Source organism: Lolium perenne, chromosome 2, assembly GCF_019359855.2.
Source record: "Lolium perenne isolate Kyuss_39 chromosome 2, Kyuss_2.0, whole genome shotgun sequence".
NCBI lineage: Eukaryota > Viridiplantae > Streptophyta > Magnoliopsida > Poales > Poaceae > Lolium > Lolium perenne.
In genome coordinates, this window is record NC_067245.2 from 77310530 (window position 1) to 77330955 (window position 20426).

The 20426-nt window shown below is 47.2% G+C and overlaps 1 protein-coding gene, 1 long non-coding RNA gene and 1 other non-coding gene across 4 annotated transcripts; all 3 read left to right on the plus strand.

The window, feature by feature from the left end:
* Window positions 1–5399: 5399 nt before the first annotated feature.
* On the plus strand, window positions 5400–7211 carry LOC139830038 (obtusifoliol 14-alpha demethylase-like). Its single transcript, XM_071825379.1, has 2 exons — window positions 5400–5787; window positions 6096–7211. Exons 1-2 carry the CDS (start codon window positions 5524–5526, stop codon window positions 7209–7211), a joined length of 1380 nt encoding a protein of 459 aa, XP_071681480.1. The 5' UTR covers window positions 5400–5523.
* A 3609-nt stretch (window positions 7212–10820) lies between these two features.
* LOC127333024 (uncharacterized) lies at window positions 10821–13536 on the plus strand. 2 transcript variants are annotated; one of them, XR_007870870.1, is made up of 4 exons: window positions 10821–11007; window positions 11576–11681; window positions 11771–11971; window positions 12518–13536. It is a non-coding gene; the product is annotated as an uncharacterized lncRNA (long non-coding RNA). The 2 variants fall into 2 exon arrangements; XR_007870871.1 differs by having other exon boundaries at window positions 11771–13536.
* On the plus strand, window positions 12271–12359 carry LOC127337365 (small nucleolar RNA SNOR75). The gene has a single exon (XR_007873773.1). It is a non-coding gene; the product is annotated as a small nucleolar RNA SNOR75 (small nucleolar RNA).
* Window positions 13537–20426: the final 6890 nt, after the last annotated feature.

Sequence of the window (20426 nt, forward strand, 5' to 3'; positions counted from 1 at the left end):
GCATGCTCAGCTCGCCGGTTTTCCAGGTGAGGTTCGCCTGCAGCAGTGTTTGCTTTGTTTCGGCTAATGTGTTGAGATAAACGGAGCTTGACCGTTTAACGGTTGCTCCGAATGTCTCCACTGGGCCTGAAACGGTAATTTTAGACGATGATGAAGATGATGACATCCTAGATGGTCAAATTCTCTCGGCTTTAATTGGCAACATTTCAGAAGTTGATTTAGAACACGCGGAGCTTAGTTCTGATTTACAAGCGTCCGAACGTGGTTCTCGATCATCGGCTGGAAAGAAATCTCGTAGGTATGGCAAGAACTATAAATCTAAAATAGTTTCTCGATGAATGGCATGTTCCGGAATAGCAGAGGTCTTCGCGACTTGGCTAAGCATTCCCACATTGCTGATGGTTGTAGAGATTATGATTTAGATTTTCTTGCTATATCGGAGACGGGTAGGCGAAATTTCTCTCAAAGTTTTCTCGACCGTTTGTCGGGCGGGATTAACTTTCAGTGGTTTTCTCGCCCGCCCCGTGGTAGGTTAGGGGGCATTTTACTTGGCGTCCGCATAGACACCATGACCGTCTTGGCTAGTTCTGATGGAGAGTATCACATTAAGCTCGACATTCAGAATAAAGCAGACGGTTTTGTGTGGAGTCTGGTTGCTGTGTATGGTGCTGCCCAGGAAGAATTTAAGGCTGACTTTTTACGTGAGTTGGTAAACCTTACAAAGGATAATCCTTACCCGATTTTAATCGGAGGTGATTTTAATTTGTTGAGGTTTCCTCATGAGAAAAGTAAAGGCCGCTTTGATGGTCATTGGCCTTTCTTGTTCAACGCTGTCATCGATAGCCTTGATTTAAGAGAGGTGTTTATGACTGGCCGACAGTTTACTTGGGCGAACAGCTTGCCGGAGCCCACATACGAGAAACTAGATCGCGTGTTGATGGATACCGATTGGGAAAATAAATACCCTATGGTGTCAGTCCGTGCACTAGAACGTATTGAAAAATTGTCTGACCATGCTCCCATACTTTTAACCACTGGAAATCCCAGAACCGTTTGTAAACGGCCATTCAAATTTGAACTTGGCTGGTTATATCGAGAGGGATTTCATGATATGGTTAGAAGGGTTTGGGAAAGACCAGTCGGGGGGAGTACGCCTATTTTGAGATGGAATAATAAAATGCGGTCTATGCGCAAACATCTCTCTGGTTGGGCTGCCCATACGGCTGGTATCCTTAAAAAAGAAAAAACTCGCTTATCAAATGTGATTGATGAGCTTGAGGCTGTTGCGGAGATTAGACCACTGTCTACACATGAGATTGAGCTAAAAAATCAATCCAATGAACAGATGGCGGGTCTTCTTCGCGAAGAGGAACTCAAATGGTATCAACGATCCAAGGCTCAATTCATCTTGGAAGGAGATTCAAATACGCGGTATTTCCATGGCTTAGCCAATGGGAGACACCGGAAAAAACGTATTCACTCTCTTGTTCAAGATGAAGGGTTGATTGAAGGCCATGAGCAACTCAAGTCTTACATTACTAATTATTATAAGGGTCTGTTTGGTCCTCCGGAGGAAAGTACTTTCTCTCTTAATGAGGACTTAACAGATGATATACCCCAAGTTTCTTTGGAAGAAAACGGCTTGCTAACCGCACCTTATACTGAGGAAGAGGTTAAGAAGGAAGTTTTCCAAATAAAATGCAACAAAGCACCGGGTCCAGATGGTTTTCCAGCAGAGTTTTATCAAACCTTCTGGGATACTATTAAATCGGACCTTCTAGATTTGTTCAGTGATTTACACATTGGACAACTAGAATTATTTCGTCTAAATTTTGGTGAAGTTATCTTGTTACCGAAAATTAATGAGGCAGAAAGGATCCAACAATATAGACCCATTTGCCTATTAAATGTAAGTTTCAAGATTTTCACTAAAGTGGCCACCATTAGACTTAATACGGTTGCGGATCATGTGGTTTTACCATCGCAAACAGCCTTTATGCAAGGACGTAATATCCTTGATGGAGTGGCGGTTTTGCATGAGACGGTACATGAGATGCATTCTAAGAAATTAAATGGGGTTATATTAAAGCTTGATTTTGAGAAGGCGTATGATAAAGTTAAATGGTCTTTCCTTCAACAGACACTCAGGATGAAAGGCTTTTCGCCTGAGTGGCGAGCTCTAATTAATGATTTCGTGTATGGAGGTAGTGTGGCTATACGGGTCAATGATGACACCGGACACTACTTCCAAACGCGAAAAGGGTTACGCCAAGGGGATCCGTTATCTCCGATGTTGTTTAACATCATAGCGGATATGTTGGCGGTACTCATAGAGCGGGCCAAGTCTGATGGTCAAATTGAAGGTGTGATTCCACATCTAGTTGATGGTGGCTTATCTATCCTTCAGTACGCTGATGACACAATTCTTTTTATGGATCACGATATTGAAAAAGCTCGAAATCTGAAATTAATTTTAGCAGCTTTTGAGCAATTATCAGGATTGAAAATTAACTTTCATAAAAGTGAATTGTTCTGCTTCGGTGATGACCAAGACGATGTAGCTCTGTATACAGAGTTATTTGGTTGTGGGCAAGGCCAATTTCCGATTCGTTATTTGGGTATTCCGATTCACTATCGGAGGCTGACAATTGCGGAATGGAAATTAGTGGAAGAAAGATTACAAAAACGCCTCAGTAGTTGGAAAGGTAAATTGTTGTCCCTGGGTGGAAGATTGGTACTCATTAATTCGGTACTAACTAATATGGTACTGTATATGTTATCATTCTTCATCTTACCCAAAGGAATTCTGCACAAACTCGATTATTATCGATCCAGATTCTTTTGGCAAGGGGATAACGAGAAAAAGAAATATCGACTGATTAAATGGAGTATAGTTTGTAGTCCCAAAGATCAAGGAGGGCTTGGAGTTCATGACCTAGAGGTCAAGAATTCAGCGCTACTGGGTAAATGGCTTTTTAAGCTACTTACTGAGGATGGGATTTGGCAAACTATACTTCGGAGAAAGTATATCGGCTCGAAGACATTATCTCAAGTGGTTTGGAAACCTGGGGATTCACACTTCTGGGCTGGTCTTATGGCGATAAAAAATGCCTTTTTTCGACATGGGACTTTCTCCATTAAGAATGGAGCACAGATACGGTTCTCGGAAGATGCTTGGCTCGACAATGCACCCCTATGTGAACAGTATCCCGCTTTGTATAGAATTGCGCGTCGCCAAGGTGATACCATTGCAACTGTAATGGCTACCTCACCCCCGAATGTGACGTTCAGACGGGTTTTACTAGGACAAAGGCTCGTGGCATGGAACAACCTAATTCAGAGGCTTGGAGATATTCAGTTATCGCTAGAGCCAGATGAATTTCGATGGAACCTCCACGTAGATGGTTCTTTTTCTGTAAAATCTTTATACAATGCGATGCTGCTTTCTGTTTTACCAGTTGATAATAATAAGAAAATTTGGAAGATGAAGATACCATTAAAAATTAAAATGTTTGGATGGTATCTTCGTCGAGGAGTTATTCTCACCAAAGACAATCTTGTTAAGCGGAATTGGCACGGAAGTACACGATGTGTCTTTTGTCATCATGATGAAACCATCAATCATTTATTCTTCCAGTGCCAGTTTGCGAGATCTATATGGTTAGTCATCCAAGTAGCGTCTACCTTGTATCCTCCGACTAGTGTTGCTAATGTCTTTGGCAATTGGCTTCATGGTATCAACTCAAGGTTTAAAATGCTTCTTAGGATGGGGGCGCTAGCAGTTATCTGGGCGCTCTGGCTATGTAGAAATGACAAGATCTTTAATGACAAAAATTGCTCTTTGTTGCAGGTTATCTACAGATGCACAGGTATTCTCTGTTCGTGGTTACCTCTTCAGCGTGTAGAGAACTGAGACCTATTTACGGAGGTCTGTACACGGTTGGAGGATACGGCGAGGGATACGTTTTCCCTACATGGGTGGCAGCATAGTCTACGGATAGTAGCTCCACCTAGCTCTTAGGCGTCATATGATTCATCGTTCCGATATGTATTTCGCCTATTTTTGTTTTATATAACTTTGGTCACTTGAGACAACAAACGGCTGTGTGCATCCTGGTTATGCAGAGGCCGGATGTAATTGCTTCTTGAAGTAATAAAGCATCCTTTATCGAAAAAATATATGTCTGTTTGATGCAAAGTTATATGTAAATAATATTTTGGCTAGAGTACCGTCGTATGTAAACCACTGTGTTTATAAATAGTGTGACAACTAAAATCATATAGTTTCCATTCATTTCAGATAAGATATCTAGCACGATGTGAATATGTTGGATCCAATAATAGTACCCGTGTAAAAATATTTGGCCAAAAAATGATTCCCATTGACTTCAGACCAAAAATAACAACTTTATGATGAATATAACATGAATAGTACTTGTATATAGGGTGTTTAAGGTCTGTTTTTGATCCAGGAAACAATAGACGCCATTCGAAAGTGTCTCTTCTTATACGAATACAATACATGATCATCTTTGATTATAAAATAGATTCATAATTTTTGACCTTTCTTTGAATTACTGATTTTTTTTTTGCATGCGCTGGTACCCAGGCATAGTATTTTCGTATGTGGGGAGCAGTACTCCAGCTGAAAATGTTCCATGTCTAGCAAAAAAAAAATCTCTTGCGAGTATATGTATCGATCCTTAACCGAGAACAATCCTTGTGGGCTATTATATATATTACATTTGTTGGCAAGATACATCTTCTTTATGGAAGCATAAAAAACAGCTTATATAAACTTTTTGTTGTTTGTTGATGATGTTAGCAACATAATGCTCTGAAAATTGGATGGCTCATAGGGTTTTCGCGTTTTTTTTTGGCAAAGAATTCACGTATTGCAGAAAGTTTGGGTCTGTGGAAGCTAATAAAATTAGAAAACACCCTAAAAATGGGAAAAAAATGTAAAAACACGCTTCATGATCATCAAAACGTTTTCTTGTGAGAATTATAAATATCCATTCTGCGTGTGACTATTTCTCAGTCGGTTGAGAAATAGCTTATGATATCATCAAATCTCAGTTGCAACTTACGATGCAACTCATCGCTAGCACGAATCATGATGCAAATCGCATGACGTAGGATTTAACTGGGCACTAAGTTAATTTTCTACCTAGCAAATCCCTTTTGTACATGAACTACAGCAATACTATGAAGAAGTGATTGATGAAGCGAACAGTCTACTCACCCACCTTACCATGTTGTACAGCACACCTACCACCCATCGCATCTTATCTGGCCGGCCGGATTGCAAACATGGAATTAGCAAGTGTCATCATTTGGCTAGTCGTCTTCATCACGATTGTGTCGACAAAGATAGCACGACAACGAACTACGGCCTACCAAACAACCAGACAACGATCTCTTCCTCCACCGCCCGTGGCCACAGGGGCTCCCCTCCTAGGGGTTCTCCCGGCGCTTCTCGCCAAGGGCCCTCTGCAAGTGATCCGCGATGCCCACGCAGAGATGGGGAGCGTGTTCATGGTGAGATTGTTGCATCGCAAGGTGACCTTCCTTGTTGGACCAGACGTGTCGAGCCATTTCTACCAAGGGCTCGACTCGGAGATCAGCCAGGACGAGGTCTCCCAGTTCACCATCCCGACCTTCGGCCCCGGCGTCGCCTTCGACGTCGATTTCGCCACTCGGCGCGAGCAGTTCCGGTTCTTCGGCGACGCCATGAAGCATGCCAAGCTCAGGACATACGCCGGCCTCATGGTTCGCGAAGTCGAGGTAGACCATGCTAAATCACATTCTCATTCGCCTAATTTTTACTGTTTTTTTTTTCGGTTTTGCTATGTCTCAGTCAACTGAGATTTTCTTAAGTTTAAGTCACTTAAGAAAAAAGTGATTGAGTTACGCTTTTCTGTTAAAAAAGTGCAATTGCATTTTTCTGTCAGAAATGTGCAACTGGATCGAGTTGCATTTTTTGAGGTGACTGAGACTTAAAAAAATCTCAGTTAACTTAGACATAGACACACCCTTTTTTTTAGAATAATTTTGACTGTTGGGACATGCAAATATCCAATACTTTCACGCAGGAGTACTTTGCGAGATGGGGACAGTCAGGCACGGTTGACTTGAAGCAGGAGCTAGAGCACCTGGTGACGCTCGTCGCCAGCCGGTGCCTGTTCGGGGAGGAGGTCCGCTCCAAGATGCTGGGCGAGGTGGCAACGCACCTCCGCGAGCTCAACGACGGCATGCGGCTCGTCACCATCTTATTCCCACACCTGCCGATCCCGGCGCATCGGAGACGCGACAGGGCCCGGGCCAGGCTCGGCGAGATATTCTCCGACATCGTCAGGTCCCGCAAAGCATGCATGCCCGAGTCCGGCGGCCGAAACGCCGACGTCGACGATGACATGCTGCAGTGCCTGATCGACTCCCGGTACAAGGACGGCCGCGGCACGACGGAGACGGAGGTGGTCGGGATGCTGGTCTCGGCGCTGTTCGCGGGGCAGCACACGAGCTCCAGCACGGGCACGTGGACCGGGGCACGCCTCCTCGTAGATGACAACGTCGCGCACCTGCGCGCCGCCGTCCGGGAGCAGCAGCGGATCATGGCGAGGCACGGGGGCCGCGTCGACTACGAGGTCCTCCAAGAGATGGAGACCCTCCACCGCTGCGTCAAGGAGACGCTGCGGCTGCACCCGCCGGCGATGGTGCTGCTGCGCCACGCGCGCCGGAGCTTCGTCGTGCGGACCAGGGAGGGAGAGGAGTACGAGGTCCCCGAGGGGAGCACGGTGGCGAGCCCGCTGGTTGTCCACCATCAGCTGCCGTACGTTTACGGGGACCCGGAGCGGTACGACCCGGGTAGGTTCGGAGTTCCCGGTAGAGGCGCGGACGACAGGGCCGGTGCCGGCGCGTTTGCGTACGCGGCGTTCGGCGGCGGGCGACACGCATGCGTCGGCGAGGCTTTCGCGTACATGCAGATCAAGGTGATATGGAGCCACTTGCTGAGGAACTTTGAGATGAAGATGGTGTCGCCGTTCCCGGAGACGGACTGGAACGTGGTCATGCCGGGGCCCAAGGGGAAGGTTATGGTCAGCTACAAGAGACGGCCGCTGTCAGCCGCAGCCACTTCCGTATTGACAGCTGGAGATGAGCTGTTGACGGAAATAACGTGCCGTCACCCGTCAGTAACGCACCGCGCATAGTCGACGGAACGCGGGGATTTCAACTAGTATTCGATCCATGGGTCTCCTACGTCATCACGCGTCCATCATCCATCGATCCGTGTGTGCGCGAGCGCGTGGGTATTTCGATCGGTGTGTACTCTTCGATCCATCGGTCGTACGTCATTTTTTTTGAAACACAGTACAATCAAAGACGCTCATACATACGCGCACACACTCACCCCTATGAACGCACACACGCACACCCTACCCCTATGAGCACCTCCAAGAGACTGCGTTGAAGAACCGATCCGGCAGGTCTTGAGATTGACGAAGTCACCACAGGCGCCTCGCTGTCGACGGGAACGTCGCCTCCCACTGAAGAATATTCCACCTTTATGAGACACCAAAGTGTCAAATGCAGGATTTGAACTACGATGCTTTGTGCGATCGCTTCTTCCTAACCATCCAACCACAGGTTGGTTCTCTCGGTCGTACGTCATCGGGCACAGCGATAAACTCTATCGCTTCTCTGTTTCGTTTGCTCCACTCCTTCCTTCATTTTCAAGTGCACGGACACGTTAATCCACTTGAATTGATGCTACCTAATTTATTGTTTCTCCCCGTCTTTTATTTAAATCAAACCAAACCCGGATTCGCACGCACTGCACAGCTGGCTCGGTTTTTGCTACTACGTGCGGTCCACCGCGACTCATCGCTCGCCTCGGGCGTTCCTTCATGGGAAGTGCTGAGCCTCCCCCGGGGATCAAATTCCCGATCCCCCGGATCAGCAACCGTCGGATTGTCCGTACATGTGGTTAGGATTGGCCGTTGACTAACATCTAACACAGCCTGATGTACGCATGTGCACTGCGTCGTCTCCGCGAAAGAGGGAAAATTCCGACGACTCCCAGCAAACCGCATCGCCTCTCCGCGGCGCGCTAGAAAGCTCCGGTGGTCGGTGTCGTCGTCGGTCGAGGCACTGCCGTCGTTTGCTCCGAGCTCGCCGCTCGTTGCAGCAACGCCGTCCATGGCCGGCTGCACGGCAGCACCACCACCCGCTCGTTGCAGCAACGCCATTCACCGCCGGCGGCAATCTAGCACCGACATCCAACTCCTTCCGGCATGCCACCTCCCGCTTGGCAGCACTGCCGCCGACCGGAGGGAGCGTCGCCCTCGATCCCTCGCAGCACCACCGGTGGCCGCTCGTAGCACCACCGCCAATGCCATGGTAGCAGAGCCGGCCACCGCACGGAGCACCGCCTCCGTGCCATGGTAGCAGAGCCGTCTGCCCCTTGTAGCAGAGCCGACCGCCGCAGGGAGCAACACCGCCGTGCCATGGTAGCAGAGCCGGCTGCCGCACGGAGCACCACCTCCGTGCCATGGTAGCAGAGCCGTCTGCGACCGCCGCACAGAGCAAGGCCGTCCGCCCCTTGTAGCAGAGACGAGCGCCGCACAGAGCAAGGCCGTCCGCCCCTTGTAGCAGAGACGACCGACGCACGTAGCAGAGCAACGAAGAATTCCGCGGGGGAAGCTCGCCGCCATTTCCTGGCAGCACAGCCGTCGCGCCGTGGTAGCAAGGCCGCCATCCTCTTGTAGCAAGGACGGCCGCCGCATGGAGCATGTCCTTCTGCCCCTGTAGCAGAGCTACGGCGGGGAAGATGGGGATGAGAGAGGGCATGCCAGCCGGAGGGAAACGATGGAGGCGGCGGCGCATCACTTGGTGGCGACAGCTGCGGGCAGTGAAGAGGGCCTCTCCCACGGGATGAGGACAAAAGCAAAGAGGAACGAACGAACAGAGAAAGGATAAAAAATTGATGTGTAGGTGGCGGGACCCATTGGAGGCGCGTGGCCGTGGCGTAACTGGGTGGATAACCCTGTGGCGTGAGACGCGTGTTGACCCGGACGATGGGAGCACGCGATCGTCCGGGGGATTCGTAGCGTTTTCCTTCCTTCATCTGCATCTAACCGAGTTTCCTCTTGCTGACTTGCTCTTTCGCCTTCAGACTTTTTTCATTTACTTTAATTAAACTGCTCACGTATACTCTGTTTTGGTTGGATTTCAAATGGCCCCTCGTTTTCGGCGTAAATGATAAATTTTGCAACCTTAGTACTCCACATTATTTACATCAAGCGCTGGGAAGATATGTTGAACCCAACGCGCCCAATGAAATATTGAACCCAACGCGCCCAATGAAATATTGAATACCCTTGGAGTGATTTGAGCTATAATTTTATTTGCACACTTTGAAAGGTAGAATCTATCTTTGTCACCATGAAGAAAGATTAGATCAAATATAAGTGGGCGTGTTGGGTAGTTTTATTTTGATCTCAGTTGGATGTAATACCTTAATTTTTTTTAAGTGTTTGGCAAAGCACATTGATTGAAGAATATCAAGAGGCAAGAGGCATTATTAACCACAAAGATTGAAGTTTTGGGTTTCGGGCCAATTTTGGGACGCGCAAAGTCTCGTGAGCTCACCACACCCAAATTTCCAATCAATCCAATCCGTCCCGTGAGCTACCCACCCACCCACATCACATTTCTCCTCGACCTCCTCCTTCCCATCGCTGCGCCGCCGTCCCTCTCCCTCCCGGCAGATACCGACGCGCCGGCGGCGGCAGCTTCTCCCATCGCTTTGAGCTCCGGCACGACGTCTTCGCGGGGCTCCAATCGCGCCGCCTCCTAGTCTACCCTCCGCCTCGCAGCGCAACCTCCCTCTCCCGACCCACCGCCCCTACTACCTGGACAACCACCCCACGGACGAGTATGCGTCGCCAGCCATGCTCGCGCTCGTGGTGGTAGCCGGCCGAGCAACGGAGCTCGAGCCGTGGACCTCCACGGGTCGACCTGGTGGCCGGTGGAACCCCTAGCGCCGGGCCTGCGGGCCGGCGTCGAGGACGACCTCGGCCAGCATCGCGCCGCTTCTCGAGGCCCACCTCGTACCTCGCCCGGCAGGCTGGTCGGCGTAGCCCGCCTCCTGCTGCTTCCGGCCGTCGACGGTCCTGTCCGGCAAGACCCTGCCGTTCTGGCTCCTCCAGGTGCGCCGCCGCCGCTGCGACAAGGAGGCCACCGTGTGCTTCTCGGACCGGTGGCCGCCTCGAAATCTCCCCAGACCCGTACCCATGACAGAGGCGCGAGCCGTCCGGCAGCCCTGCCCGCGTTCGTCCATGTGGTGGCCGGCCGACGGGCCGAGCCATGGCGAGCGAGCGAGGACGGGGCAAACAAGCTAAGGGCAGGGGAGGCGCGGAGCTCCATGGTGGTCCTTCTTTCGGCCAGGGAGGAGCAAGATGGCGCCAGTGTGCCTCTCACGTCCAGTGAACCCTTCCGGCTGGGGATTGAGATCCGGTGACATGCCCATAGCATGTCACCAATGAACAGTAACTGTGACATGCACCTAGTTTTTGGCCGTTGGATCCAAACTCGATGGACAGATGAACATGAATAGGACTATGCTACAGTGTACATGCTACAGTGCATATGCTACAGTACGCACGCTACAGTGTACCTGCTACAGGAACGGGCACAGTGACGCGCTACAGTACTTAATCTGGTCCGCTCGTTTTTGATCCAACGACCCATAGTGCATGTCACCGCACTGTTCATCGGTGACATGCCATGGGCATGTCACCGGATCCGTGTCCTCCGGCTGGAGGTGTGCAGAAGCTTGCAGCGGCGGCGCAGGGATGGATGCAGGGAGGTGCGGAGCTACTGTTGCCGGTCGCTTCGACGATCTGCTGCTGCTGGCCAGCACTCCAGGCCCGCGAGAACCGCTTCAGCCTTGGAGCTAGGGGTGGCAAGGTCTGCCTTGTCTGCATCAACCAAGATGACGTGTAGGTACGGCACACATGCACATGATTGAATCTTTCTAACAATATGTTTAGATGCTTCTACTGTGGCAGAAACATGTCATGATGCAGAATAGGAAAATTTCCATTTCCATGCTTCTATTTTATCAACCAAATGTCCGACTGATGCGTTAATAGATAGGTTCAGTACCTGGAGTCCTTGCTTATCTTGTTAGTGGAACGATTATTATTTGGTAGCTCCTAAAGTTTAAATGTTTAGTTATGCATATGTACGCCACCAATCATATGGTGCTGATGATTCATTATGACCATAATAGCTTGCTGATTCATGTACACGCTTCTGCTTTAACGCTGTCCCTGATTCATGTACATGCATGGAGCTGCTCTTTCTTTATTTCAAATACCTTCCTATACATTGACTACCGTTCTATTTCCTAATCCAAATATGTTTTAATCATAAACATACTCTTATATGATTTTGTGCTGCTTATGCTTATGCATAGGCAGTGGGTGTAAAGGAAATGGATTTGCTTCTTTTTTTTCCATTTATTTGTTCTTATGATTAGGCATATTTGAAAACTTGTATACATTTTCAGGTTAAAATCGTATCGGAGGAGGAGGAGCTGAAGGGTGTGAAGCTGGGTTACTGGGAAGAGCAGGTGCGGTAACAGACATCACCCACGACATCCATAAGTGCATCGGGTAGGCGCAATGTATAAGAAATGGAATTGTTTTCCCCATTTGTTTGTTGTTATGATTAGGCAGATTTGAAAACTTGTATCTGTTTTCAGGTTGAAATCTTATCGGAGGAGGAGGAGCTGAAGGGCGTGAAGCGGGGTTACCGGAAGAGCATGCGCCATGACAAATATCATCCACGACATCCAGAAATGAACCGATTAGGCGCTCCGGTGGCTGCCAATGGACTACGTTGTATCCATCAAGTGCAGCGCGGCTCCTGCTGATTGCTCTTCTCCGAGGCCCTTGCCTATCAGGTTATCACTGCCCCCATTGTCTATTTGGTTCAGCACACATTGCCGTGCATCTTTTGCTTCCAAGTGTGTTGCTGGATTATGAAGTAATGAAGAGTGGCAAGCAATCTTGTCGTTCAAGTCATTGTTTCAATATACACTGTCGTGTTCAAGATCGAATCGATCGCCATGTTTCCTATTCCAGATGTAGACTGTTGTAGTTGCAGGTACATGTCATGGCCCAGAATAGACTAGCACTGCTTTCCTATTCCAGATGTTTCCTCGTCAAACTATTGTGTTTTGGTGCTCATGGTGTTTGTGGTTCACTGTGATGATGAAGCACTGATTAGATGACCCATGCAGCCCATTCCAGTAAACCATTGGGATAAAACGAGGCATTTGTCTGAGAGAAACAATCTTTTTTTTTTCTTTGCCCTGTGATGCTGTTGCGGGAAGAGTAGAAATGGTACTTTACAATGTTGTATGTGTCACTTGTAACCCACTCTTGGTAGTGGAGATTGGAGAAAACATACTTTATAAAACTAACTGTCATCTTTTGTTGTTCAACAGGACCCTGACCTGATAGCAGCATTCAGTGACCCAGAGATTATGGCCACTCAATAAGATCCCCTGTTTTCTTTATGCTACTATTCCTTGCTATAGTTAGCCTTCTTGGTCAAGTCTTCATGTTGGAGAAGAAGTGCTTAATGTATGTAAATGTCTGCCTAGGAGTAAGTGTTATCTCTTTGAAAAGTCGGAAGTCTGGATGTAGAGTAGAGTGGTCATAAGGGGTATGTGAGTGCAAATTTGAGGTGAGTAATGGAAGGTGTGGATTAGCTTAATTGAATGTTATGAACACATGAACATACTATACAGGTGATGTACATTTAATTTTGCAATCTGGCTAGTAAAGTAATTTGATGACATCCTCATGCTAGATTACTAGCAGAGATGATTTTCCTAATTCAGGGTAGTAAAGTAACTGTATGGTTTAAATATTTCCTCTGTATACATGAAAGAATTATCATGCCTTGAAAAAGTTTAGCCATTTTTTCTTGTTTGTTTTTGCTGCTTTAGGGCGGTTTCCTGTAGAACTGGCTGCTTTATTCTACATTCTTCTATTCCTACTATAATTTAAACATTGATCTGACCTTGTGTGCTTGAAACTGTGTGCAGTGATGCGCAAACCTGCCAACTTCGGCAAGCACCAAGCCAACCTGAAGGTGGGCCCCATCATAGCCAAGATGAATGGGCCCTCTTACTGAGTGTCGTGAGCATGTGACCAACTAGCATTTCCGCGACCTGCGAAAGAAGGAATTCTCCGGCCAAGTGTTGTCTTTTTTGTGCATCTGGAGCGACACTTTGATCTTGAGGATCTTACTTATGCTCTATTTCTTGTTAGTAGCTCGTAGAAGACAATTTGGGATGATGATGGTTGTGGGTTTTGTTTGTACTGTTGAAATGCCTGGTATATATCTTGGTGAAGGAGAATGGATGTTTTTGCTCAGTCGATATTTGTTTGCTTGTGCCAGCATTCACAACTCGTGGGCATGGGTTTCAGAGGATTAAAACGAGGATATGTTCACACAGGCTAGCTAGGTGTGTTGTGTGTTTGTGTGTTGATTGTCAGCTCTCCAAGACTATATTCTTGATGATGGCGAGCTAATGTAGTTTCTCTGATGGCATTTCGAGCTTAACATGCTAGGTAGTTGTGTTGTGTTATTTTGTCTTGGTTCTTAATTATTGAACTTTGAATCAATTCGTAAACTTAATGGACGTGTAATTCATTCAGTTCAACATGCTGTGGTTGCTGTGAATCTGATCCAACTTTTGATAAGTTGAATCAAATTGGAGGATATCAAGTGTGACATCTTGTTTTCCTCGGTTGTGTTGTAGTTGCTGTCTGTTGAAGTAGCAATAACAAGTCACGAGACACGCTGCGACTTAACTAACTACGAAATGGAGGGTAGGTTGACTCTAAATGGAGGATATCAAGTGTGACATTTTGTATTCCTCGGAAACACGCTCCAAGTTTTGGCTCGAACCTTTAATTCTCCTCCTGATGTGAAGAAACAATCACATCGAACTAAAGGAAAGGGAAAAAATTTGAACCTTTAATTCTCCTCCTGATGTGAAGAAACAATCACATTGAACTAAAGGAAAGGGAAAAAACGAATCCTCTTCAATTCACATCTTCGGAAGCAGCAGTAGGAACTTAGGGATCGAAACAAATTCTCATTGTTGAAGAAAAACAAAGCAGGAACGAAAATTGCACGTATAGCTGTACATTAAGCAGTTTCCATTGGAAATAACCAACTCTTACTTTCGGTTTCCTAGTAGTCAGGCCCGAAACGTTTTTCTGGTTTCCTAATGGTTATCCAACCCCGTTGAAATACGGAACGCTTTCTTGGTTTTCTAATAGTTGGCTGGCCGGAAACGTTCCCTGGTTTCCTAGTGGTCGTCCCTAGATCCCCAAACGTTTCGCTGGTGCATGTCTAGCCGTACATTGAGCAGTTTTTATTGGAAAGAACCATCTGTTAGTTTCGGTTTCCTAGTAGTCAGGCCCGGAACGTTTTTCTGGTTTCCTAATGGTTGTCCGGCCCCGTTGAAATACAAAACGTTTTCTTGGTTTCCTAATAATTGGCTGGCCCCGTTGAAGTACCGAATGTTTCCTGGTTCCCTATTGGTCTTGTGAGATCCCAAAGGTTTCGCTTTTGCTTGGGAATCAGTTGTAGTTAGGAGTAGTAACCACCCGAGTGGAATCATCAGCAGGAGTTAATAGGCAAATCCATGTTCCATGTTGGGGCGATCCGCGTCAATACACATCTTAACCGTCCATCCGTACGAGAGATCCATGGCTCCCCATAACTGGTGGCAAATTAAAGTGGGAACTCAAATCTCTATAGTAGCGTCTCTCACCTGCAAGCTCCATCTTCTTCTATATATACTAGACCACCGTTGTAGAGCCGCGCGTCGGCTATCGCGTGACTTGTGACTTTGGACTTTGGCGAGGAGAGGAGAGGAGAGGAGAGGAGAGAGCGCCTGAGGCGAGGCGAGGCAAGCACGTGTTGTCGAGTTTCACCGGCCGGCAGGCTTCCGTTGGTGGAAGTGAAGGATCGCAGGCCGCCGCCGAGTCAACGGTACCGTCTGCATTCGTTTGTTAGTTGGATCTTTCTTTGGGCTATGCATTCCTTTGTTGGTTCCTTTTTTGGCGCAACCTTGATGGCACTACTCCGACCTGCAGTCCTCGCGCGCGGCCAGAAGCTGGTGGCCGAAATGCAACGCATCCTCGCACTATATATAATACGTATATTGCAAAGTAAAAATATTCTGTTATGAGAAATAAAAATGTGTCTGAATGAGAGAGAAAAGCACAGTAAAAGTGATAAAAGGTCACTCTTTGCCTAGCTAGCTAGAGGTGACTCCGTCATCAATCCTGTCTAGCTAGCTGCCATGCCATGTCACCAATCCATGGCACATTTCATCTTAGCCCCAATCCTGTCTAGCTAGCTGCCATGCCATGTCACCAATCCATGGCACATTTCATCTGAGCCTTTCACCCTTGCTAGTCGTTTCCATGGCACATTTCATCTCAGCCATACATCAGTGCTAGCTGTTTCTATGACACATTCTATCTCAGCCACACATCTATGGTAGCTGCTCCCAACAAACACCTCTCTGCTCTCCTTCAACCTTCTCTGCTCTCCTTCAAGCTTCTCTCTATAAATACTGGAGGGGTAGAACGACCGCGTGCGGCTTGCGCGTGCGACCGACTTAGACTTTGACGAGGACGAGGACGAGGACGAGGACGAGGAAGAAGGATGAGGATGAGGGCGAGAAGAAGAGAGGAGAGTAGGCCGCCGTGATTCATTATTATCTCCGCCAGGTAGCTCAGAGGCGGCCCGGCAAAGAGTTCCTAGTTTCTTCATTTCACCGTGCATCATCTCGCCAGGTAGCTCAGAGGCGGCCCGGCAAAGAGTTCCTCTAAGGTTGAACATACATCCTGGACGCATTTGCGCTTCACTTTGCCATATAATCTCCGCTGAAGACCAGAAGTAGCTGTTAGCGCTGTAAGCCCAAGTGAAACCCTTGCTGTATATCCTATCTATGCATACATGCTTGTATCATGCTTCCGTTGAAAAGAGCTACTACATATATGTCTGATTGATGCAAGTTTTGTGTATATAATTTTTTGGCTAGAGTATCGTCGTATCTAAACCACTGTGTTTATAAATAGTGTGACAACTAAAATCATATAGTTTCCATTCATTTCAGATAAGATATCTAGCACGACGTGAATATATTGAATCCAAGAATAGTACTTGTATAAAAATGTTTGGACAAGAAATAATTCCCATCGACTTCAGAACAAAAAAGAACAACTTTATGACGAATATAACATGAATAGTACTTGTAAACAAGGGGTTTCAAGTCTGTTTCTTTGACCAGGAAACAATAAAAGCCGGAGGCAACATTGTTTTGCCTGGGCAAGACGCCTAGCCCCAAATCGGGAGGACACCACCGTGCGCTCGCCGCCAATGAGCCACGCCGTCACCACCCCGCCGCTCGAGAAGATGTGTCACTGCCGGAACCTCCATTGACCGTAGGAGCACCTCTGCTGCCGCTGACACCCCGTGGGCTTTGCCTGGCGGCCTGCACCAACGACGACGACTAGGGAGGCGAGGAGAGAGGGATGCTTGGGCACTAGGGCTACATAACCCGCGGGGAGCGAGGAGAAGGCCAAAGCGCTTTTTCACCCAAAGGGTATATGATCCTTGGATCGGCTAAACTCAAGGCACACTAAACATGATTGTCAAAGATAACAGTTATAAGCATGTAACACTATGCGACACGATTTTTTTTCTCCAAATCTAATGCTACAGTTTGCCTTAATTTTGATTTTGCGGGACTAAGTGGGACGCCGCGTTGCAACCCTACCTACTCCAGCCTAACCAGAGGCAATTAATCACCTGGTTCAAAGATAGCTGTGTTTTGTTTGAACCCAGAAGTGTCTGAAGGACTCAATGCTGCATTAATAATGATCGGTGGTGATACAAATTACATAGAGGACTATCAAGAAAACTAGAGCTGCAACTAAGTCCTCATCTTTTACAAATAGGACTCTACAACAAAGATGAGAAAAGCAATCAAGTCCATCACTACCGAGCTCGCGTCGATGCTTCCAGTCGTGGCCAGCCACTCGGTTGCCGGGGACAAGACCACTTGGGACGAAGCCACCGTAGAACGTCGCGTTGCTGGAGCTGAAGGGCCTCCCCTTTGGCACGCCGGGCAGGAGGTTAGAGGTGAGATGACACCATCAAAAGATCCGAAGACAAGACGCAGACATCATAGCTTGGACCGGCCGCCATTCGGCCAAATGAGTCGATGGCAGGACGACAACAGGCCATCTAAGGGCCGCCGAGGATGCGCTCCCGAAGTGTGCAGAACCTGAACTTCCCCGCCTTGCAGATGACCACAAAGCTTCACCTCACCAATCTCCTCCACCCTCACGTCGATGAGAAGAAGAGAAGGAGGAATCAACAAATCCATGAAAATCTTCTCAGCAATAGACTGCAGGTTTATTGGGGAAGGAGCTCCAGCCAGACTTGATCTCTGCCTCCGTCCTCCAGGGACGTCGAATTGGGAACCAAGTCTTCCGCCTCAGAACCACTCTCTCGTGCCGAGGATGAGCTCCAGAATGGCACCACGCCATATGCCACCTGGGCATACACCAAACAAACCCTAACCCTACACCTAAACCCGCAGCTCTGTACATCCCGTGCTCGCATCTGTCTTCACTGTTATAAACGTGACAAGCAAGTAACGAAAAACGAAACAAGAACACACGTAGGGGACACAAGATTTTAACGTGGAAAACCCTCTCCAACAAAGAGAGGTAAAAACATGGACGTCAGCCAGGAAAATTTCACTATAACGGAGAGTGTTTACAAACGTCGTGAGTTATCTTATAATCTGATAAACCCTAGTCAGCGGCTTACAAGATGTATATGAATTTGGATCACAATATAACAATCACGCCGTCCCGCAGCGCCATCGGAGAGGAACCGGGAACGAGCCGAGGATTCTCTGGCGACTCTCAAGGCTATCTTTTTTCTTTCTATTTTAGGTATGTGTGGTTTCTCGTGTCTCAGATTGCCAGTATACACATTGACAAGGGCACAATTAAATTACTGGGTCCACCTTCCTCTATAAATACCGGTCCGCTTCCTAGTTTCTTCATTTCATCGTGCATCATCTCACCAGGTAGCTCAGAGGCGGCCCGGCAAAGAGTTCGTCTAAGGTTGAGCATACATCCTGGATGCATTTGCCCTTCACTTTGCCATATAATCCCCGCTGAAGACCAGAAGTAGCTGTTAGCGCTGTAAGCCCAAGTGAAACCCTTGCTGTATATCCTATCTATGCATACATGCTTGTATCATGCTTCGGTTGAAAAGAGCTACTACATATATGTCTGATTGATGCAAGTTTTGTGTAAATAATTTTTTGGCTAGAGTATCGTCGTATCTAAACCACTGTGTTTATAAATAGTGTGACAACTAAAATCATATAGTTTCCATTCATTTCAGATAAGATATCTAGCACGACGTGAATATATTGAATCCAAGAATAGTACTTGTATAAAAATGTTTGGACAAGAAATAATTCCCATCGACTTCAGAACAAAAAAGAACAACTTTATGACGAATATAACATGAATAGTACTTGTATACAAGGCGTTTCAAGTCGGTTTCTTTGACCAGGAAACAATAAAAGCCATTCCATAGTGAATCTTCTTATACGGATACAATACATGATCATATTCACCTAAAAAAACATTGATTATAAAATAGATTCATCAATTTTGACCTTTTTTTAATTACTGTTTTTTTGCATGCGCTGGTACCCAGGCGTAGTATTTTCGTATGTGGGGAGCAGTCGAAAATGTTCCACATCTAGCAAAAATAATTTCTCTTGCGAGTATATATATCCTTAACCGAGAACAATTAATCCTTGTGGGCTATTATTGCATTTGTTGGCAAGATACATCTTCTTTATGGAAGCACAAAAAACAGCTGATATAAACTTTTTGTTGCCTGTCGGTGATGTTAGCAACATGATGCCCTCGAAATTGGATGGCTCGTAGGGTTAGTTGTGTTTTTTCTCGGAAAAGATTCAGGTATTTGTAGAAAGTTTGCTTCTGTGGAAGCTAATAAAATTTGTAAATACGCTAAAACTAGAAAAAATAATGTGAAAACACGCTTCATGATCATCAAGACGTTTTCTTGTCAGAAATACAAATATCCATTTGTATATGGACTGCAGCAGTTTGAAGAAGTGATTGATGAAACGAACAGTCTGCTCAGTACTCACCCACCTTACCATGTTGTTACAGCACTCCACTACCACCTACCGCTTCCCTGTCTGGCCGGATTGCAAACATGGAATTAGCAAGTGTCATTATTTGGCTAGTCGTCTTCATCACGATTGTGTCGACAAAGATAGCACGACAACGAACAACGGCCTACCAAACAACCAGACGACGGTCTCTTCCTCCACCGCCCGTGGCCACAGGGGCTCCCCTCCTAGGGGTTCTCCCGGCGCTTCTCGCCAAGGGCCCTCTGCAAGTGATCCGCGATGCCCACGCAGAGATGGGCAGCGTGTTCATGGTGAGATTGCTGCATCGCAAGGTGACCTTCCTTGTTGGACCAGACATGTCGAGCCATTTCTACCAAGGGCTCGACTCAGAGATCAGCCAGGACGAGGTCTCCCAGTTCACCATCCCGACCTTCGGCCCGGGCGTCGCCTTCGACGTCGATTTCGCCACTCGGCGCGAGCAGTTCCGGTTCTTCGGCGACGCCATGAAGCCTGCCAAGCTCAGGACCTACGCCGGCCTCATGGTTCGCGAAGTCGAGGTAAAACATACTAAATCAAGGAGACCCTCCACCGCAGCGTCAAGGAGACGCTGCGGCTGCACCCGCCGGCGATGGTCCGCTTCCTAGTTTCTTCATTTCATGGTGCATCATCTCACCAGGTAGCTCAGAGGCGGCCCGGCAAAGAGTTCCTCTAAGGTTGAGCATACATCCTGGATGCTTTGCCCTTCACTTTGCCATATAATCCCGCTGAAGACCAGAAGTAGCTGTTAGCGCTGTAAGCCCAAGTGAAACCCTTGCTGTATATCCTATCTATGCATACATGCTTGTATCATGCTTCGGTTGAAAAGAGCTACTACATATATGTCTGATTGATGCAAGTTTTGTGTAAATAATTTTTTGGCTAGAGTATCGTCGTATCTAAACCACTGTGTTTATAAATAGTGTGACAACTAAAATCATATAGTTTCCATTCATTTCAGATAAGATATCTAGCACGACGTGAATATATTGAATCCAAGAATAGTACTTGTATAAAAATGTTTGGACAAGAAATAATTCCCATCGACTTCAGAACAAAAAAGAACAACTTTATGACGAATATAACA

Excerpts from the sequence above, each read along its gene's own strand:
- LOC139830038 (XM_071825379.1), top strand. The coding sequence starts at position 5,524 with ATGGGGAGCGTGTTCATGGTGAGATTGTTGCATCGCAAGGTGACCTTC. Across the intron at positions 5,788-6,095 it reads TCATGGTTCGCGAAGTCGAG|GAGTACTTTGCGAGATGGGG; the intron begins GTAGACCATGCT and ends ACTTTCACGCAG.